Source organism: Pollicipes pollicipes, unplaced genomic scaffold, assembly GCF_011947565.3.
Source record: "Pollicipes pollicipes isolate AB1234 unplaced genomic scaffold, Ppol_2.1 Scaffold_3447;HRSCAF=4054_pilon_pilon_pilon, whole genome shotgun sequence".
In the NCBI taxonomy this organism is placed as follows: domain Eukaryota; kingdom Metazoa; phylum Arthropoda; class Thecostraca; order Pollicipedomorpha; family Pollicipedidae; genus Pollicipes; species Pollicipes pollicipes.
Window position 1 is genome coordinate 40,558,537 of NW_023596297.1, and position 6,000 is coordinate 40,564,536.

General features: G+C 53.0%; 1 protein-coding gene across 1 annotated transcript in view; it reads left to right on the top strand.

Moving 5' to 3' along the window:
• LOC119092102 (thymosin beta) overlaps positions 1–5,652 on the top strand; it is a 28,687-nt gene extending 23,035 nt beyond the window's left edge. The window contains exons 4-6 of the mRNA XM_037215076.1: positions 2,749–2,862; positions 4,652–4,765; positions 5,209–5,652. Coding sequence (XP_037070971.1) covers positions 2,749–2,862; positions 4,652–4,765; positions 5,209–5,234 — 254 coding nt within the window. The 3' untranslated portion in view covers positions 5,235–5,652. The remainder of the gene's footprint in view (positions 1–2,748; positions 2,863–4,651; positions 4,766–5,208) is intronic.
• The last annotated feature ends 348 nt before the right edge of the window (positions 5,653–6,000 follow it).

Below are 6,000 nucleotides of genomic sequence, written 5' to 3' on the forward strand. Positions count from 1 at the left end.
TAACCACAGACACAGTACATTGTATTTTACATTTCCACGGACAAAAACCTATACATGTGACGAATCGTGAATTTATAGGTGTGCAGTAGCTTTTATGTTGAGTTAAATGTTGCTGATGTGATGAAGAACGGCCGCAGCCTTTAAGCAGTGAATTCTTGATATTACACAACAAAAGAGCATCTCGTGATTCAATACGTAGAACATGTGGGGCGAACGCTGGTAATCAACGTGACGTTTCTTTTTCTAGCGCTCTCTCTTTCTACGATATTGCTGCAAAGTTTTGACTTTGGAATGACCCAGTGGGAGGCTCATACAGCATCCTAGGAGCGGCATTACGTAAGCGCTGTGAGCCATAGTAGTACGGTGCCAAGTAATTGTACGAAATGTAACGACTGGCATATTCCAGTTTTTCTGTGTTTGTTGGGGTCGAAGATGTGTTTTTTAAATTATTATTCTTGCGTTACTCTACAATAAATGTTGACACAACTGTTCAGTCGTTCAGCTGACAAATCAGTTGGGTGCAGCACACGTGCTCACTATATCGTGCAGACCACCCGCGTCCCAGGAATGGCGGGTGCTCGCTTTGTGCTGAAACGGGGAGGCTACGTCATGGGGCTGCACGACGCTGTACATATTCGTCAAACGGCCGACACAAAGGCTTTCCGTCGAGCCGTAAGTGCTCCGCTGAACTACCGGCTATACTTTATGCTGAATGGCGCTGTGTCTTTGCAACAAGATGTGGCGCCCTAGGACTCTAATCCCAGTCATCCCTGCAATGCCTTTGCAACAAGATGTGGCGCTCTAGGACTCTAATCCCAGTCGTCCCTGCAAAACACTCGATTGCATTTCGCGGATCGCGAAATGTGTACAGACCCTTGTGGTTGACTCCAAGCGATCTTCTGCACTGGTGGCCGGTCTGTTTATTCCTGGCACATTTGACACAGGTATCTTAGATCGAAAGACGACTCGACGAAAGAAAGGCACGATTGGCGTCATTTGCCGTCATCCGGTAAGGGAGAAAGAGAGACGGCTGGAATAACAAACAACGCCCACAAGCTCACAGTCATTGTTGGTACCAGTGAACCACCAGTGGTTCACAATCGGCGCCCATGCCCGTACGCACACAACCACTGTAGTGCCAGCTCAGTACCAGCCGTGGACTTACGGGCATCGCTTTCCTTAACATGCGCCCGGGTGGCCGGCTAGATGCCCTTAGCTCGGGTAGGGAGATCAGTTTGACCCCCTCCCTAAGATCTCGGGAACTAAGAAAGCTAGGGACACCAAATTTACAGGGTTTGGTGACCTGTATGTCTACTCGCTTAGGTCAAAGTTTCAGGTTCCTAGGTTATGACCTTCGGATCAAAAAGGTCAAACAAGGTCAAGTTCCAGGCTGGTCTCCAAAGTGCCTCCAGAACCTGAATAGCCGTTTCTAAGAAAAAGATCACATGCTCATTTAATGTCGGTGACCTTGTTTGACCTTTTGAAGGTCAAGGCGGCCAAAATCATACAAGATTGCTTTATGTTTTGCATTTGACTAAGTGACAAAGATTATGCTAGACAGTATGTTCCTAAAACAAAATGTTGACCTGGGTTATTTTAGTTAATGACCTATTCTGACCTCTAAGAAGTCGGTGGATGATGTATAATGCGGTTCCTACTATCGATAAATTCAAAATGAGCACCTGCAACTATCCCATACAACAAGCCCTAGAGTAATAAAACAGGTTGGTTTTGACCTTGGTGCGACCTTCATATCTGACCTTAGATCAATGTAATTTGCTCATTCAACTGTTGTGTTGCCTAAGAAAGCATTTCAGAGTTGTATGGCTTCGTGTAACATTCCGTTGTTGGATCAGATTGAATGATTCCATTGAAATTGCCCTCGCTGAAACCATGGCTTGATTTTGACCTGTCATAGGTCAGCGACCTTACAAGATACATCTAAATCTTTGATGCCAAACGATCCGCTATTCAGTGGCCTACAGCTATGCAAAATTTGGTGCGACTACGCCGCGCCGTTCAGGAACCATTCTGGAAAAACCTTCGAGGGGGTGGGAGGCAATTTGACCCCCACCCGAGCGCGTGTTAAACCCTCCCTGTTTTCATGTCACTACCCAATCTGGTCATTGTAAATGCCGATTTTTATCGTCTTACGCCTTTCAAGGATTATAACTGGGATATCCAGATGCGATTTTTTTCACGTAGTGACCCAGTAAGTGTGCAATCTCTGAAATTAAAAATGTGCGATGACATTATGAGGGAACGACGCGCACATTCTTCACAATTTGGGGAGCACAAGGCTATCCCAATAGCTTCCGCACCATCTGACTTACGTCGATCTGAATCATTTCATGCGATGCTGCTTGGCTTCCTTGTCATCCGTCAGGGCTTCAGGCCCTTACGGGGAACCTCACAATTCAGTGCGGAGGGTCCCCATGCCCTTCGGTCAATGTTTTTTGTTGGAACCACGCCTTCTCAAACCTTGACATCTCACCCTACAAGTGGGACGGTGATTGGCATTGTTCCGGGTTTAGGAAAACTGTGTCATGTGCCCTTTGCATTCCAGTGGATATGCGTGCGTAGTTATCCAAGTACACTGGCAACTTGGTGGCTTGTGCGTCGCTTGTGTGGGACGTTTGCTCCTGTTCACTGTCCAACTGAAGCAATCCCGCACCACTATCGCGCCGCCTGCCTTCGATGGCGCGTTGCCCTTGCGCATCTTGATGCGATGTTTTCCGTCTGTTGTAGACGTGCAGCAGGAGAAGACACACCAGAACCTGTTATCTGGTGTGGAGCGCTTCGACAAGGACTCAATGAACAACGTCACGCCCGAGGAGAAGACTCATCTGCCGAGTCCGGAAGGTGCGGCGGGAGGAGCGGCACCCTCTCAGTCGGCGGGCGGCTAGGCGGCAGTGTGGCACTCTCTCAGTGCGGCGGGAGGAGCGGCACCCTCTCAGTCAGCGGGCGGCTAGGCGGCAGTGTGGCACTCTCTCAGTGCGGCGGGAGGAGCGGCACCCTCTCAGTCGGCGGGCGGCTAGGCGGCAGTGTGGCACTCTCTCAGTGCGGCGGGAGGAGCGGCACCCTCTCAGTCGGCGGGCGGCTAGGCGGCAGTGTGGCACTCTCTCAGTGCGGCGGGAGGAGCGGCACCCTCTCAGTCGGCGGGCGGCTAGGCGGCAGTGTGGCACTCTCTCAGTGCGGCGGGAGGAGCGGCACCCTCTCAGTCGGCGGGCGGCTAGGCGGCAGTGTGGCACTCTCTCAGTGCGGCGGGAGGAGCGGCACCCTCTCAGTCGGCGGGCGGCTAGGCGGCAGTGTGGCACTCTCTCAGTGCGGCGGGAGGAGCGGCACCCTCTCAGTCGGCGGGCGGCTAGGCGGCAGCGTGGCACTCTCTCAGTGCGGCGGGAGGAGCGGCACTCTCTCAGTCGGCGGGCGGCTAGGCGGCAGTGTGGCACTCTCTCAGTGCGGCGGGAGGAGCGGCACTCTCTCAGTCGGCGGGCGGCTAGGCGGCAGTGTGGCACTCTCTCAGTGCGGCGGGAGGAGCGGCACCCTCTCAGTCGGCGGGCGGCTAGGCGGCAGTGTGGCACTCTCTCAGTGCGGCAGGAGGAGCGGCACCCTCTCAGTCGGCGGGCGGCTAGGCGGCAGTGTGGCACTCTCTCAGTAAACCACAGTGTCTCCTGAGGCTCTCCTGTTTGACAGGCCATATACGCGTCGTTATGTGTCGGACTCGCTTACTTCCCATTGCATGTGCAGCTTATCAGTCTTTGTTTTACTTTTAAGATGGGGTTTAGCGAACACGTGATCACGACTTCTGTCACTGACATGAGACGTTTGGTGCACCCTAAAGTGTTCGTGACTTTGGTTTCGCGCTGTCGTCGGTTTTGATAACCGTTAGGGACAGTGGCGCCTCTCTGGGAGCTGCATGATCCGCTGTCGTCGGTTTTGATAACCGTTAGGAGCAGTGACGCCTCTCTGGGAGCTGCATGATCTACACTTGCCCCAGTGGTGGGAAGCGCCTCTCTGGGAGGTGGATAATCTGCCCTTCGCCCGGTGTCGGAAGGCATCTTTCTGGGAACTGGATGATCTACCCTTCCCCGGTGTCGGAAGGCATCTTTCTAGGAGCTGGATGATATACCCATGGCCAGGTGTCAGAAGGCATCTTTCTGGGAGCTGGATGATGTACCCATGGCCCGGTGTCAGAAGGCATCTTTCTGGGAGCTGGATGATATACCCATGGCCCGGTGTCAGAAGGCATCTTTCTGGGAGCTGGATGATGTACCCATGGCCCGGTGTCAGAAGGCATCTTTCTAGGAGCTGGATGATATACCCATGGCCCGGTGTCAGAAGGCATCTTTCTGGAAGCTGGATGATGTACCCATGGCCCGGTGTCAGAAGGCATCTTTCTGGGAGCTGGATGATGTACCCATGGCCCGGTGTCGGAAGGCATCTTTCTGGGAGATGGATGATGTACCCATGCCCCGGTGTCGGAGGCACCTTGTGGACGTCGTCAGTGTCAATGGTGATATGTTTAACTGGCAGTAGGCCTTGCCAGTGATCGCAGCGTGAAGGGATGGTTGGTCGTCCTGTTCTGTGCCTTACGCGCTCCATTGTGTGTTCTACGTGTGTGGGTGTTGTTGAGGCCGGCTATCGTCCGCAGAAATCCAGCAGGAGAAGAAGCTCCAGTCGCATCTGGACGGCATCGAGCAGTTTGACGCGAACAAACTGAAACACGCCGAAACGGTGGAGAAAAACCCTCTGCCTACAGCGGATGGTACGACGACAGCTGTAGCTGTCATCCCCTACCGTGGCACTAGTTGATGACTTTTACTCACGGTTTGGTAACTAGACAGCTGCTGCTTGACATTGCTCTGGAGGGAGCGATCTAATTTGCTCAGATTGAGGTTTAAAGAACAGCCATTGCATATCAGTGTATTTCAGAAGAACGTAGAAAGTAAGCGAAGCTCGGTGTGCGTGCAAATATTTTCTTACGCAGTATCGTTGAGCAGTAACTTGATCTCTTGTGTCCATCCAGGTGGCAGGCATTCTGCTGGACAAGCAAAACCTCCCTGAACAGGTCATTTTGACGTGGTAGATGTCTAAACACGGTGTCTTTTCAGTCCTCTCGTAGGCCATGTACTCGTATTGCACCCAGTTACAGACCCTGCGTACATACGTGGTCTTTGCCTTTCTCAGCCCATCTGGTCTTGATTTCAGACATCAAGGTGGAGAAGTCGGCCTGAAATCGCTACCGGACCAGCCTCACCGGTCGGCAGCGGTCCTCCGTCTGCGGCGCCGTACCACCCCCCAGCGAGATCCGGAATGGTGGAGTTCTACGTGGCTGCATATGGAACTGTAGCTTGGCCGCTCTGCCGCGTGGCGGCGCTCGTGAGCCGGAGCGGTAGGCGCGTGAAGCGTGGGGGCGCGCGGCGGTACGGGCCGGACGAAGCGCCAGCTGGCCCGCTGTCCGGCCCGTCCCCAAGACTGCTTACCTAGACACGGCCAGGTGACGCTGTGATCGAAACGTCTGTCGCTTCTTACTGTTTCTGGCGTCCATCCATTAAAATATGTGTACCTAGATACGATATGCGTGTTCTCGTCTTCCTGTAATGCTGAATACTGAGGGAAACATCAGAAGAATATAGTTTGTACGAAAATATAGGAATGTTTTTTGGGTATGACACATGGCGACGATATTCACACAGGAACCTCGTTTATACCGCAAGTTTTTTCGAATATAGAGGCCGGCCCAGAACATTGTCAGAGTGCTGCCGCGTGCCGGGCCGGGCCGCCGCCGGCAGCAGTCCCACGTGCATTGATTGTCTGTTGTTGGGGGGGGGGGGGGGGCTTTGAACTCCGTAATTGACAGCTTCCAAATGGGTTTAGGTACTGCAGGCCATGTTTCACTAACAGCATCCCTTCGTGTTGTTTTCACTGACAAAATCCACTCGTAATATGCCGGGCGTCAGTGCGGTACCTCGCGGTTACACTGGATAGATTGGCTCGACG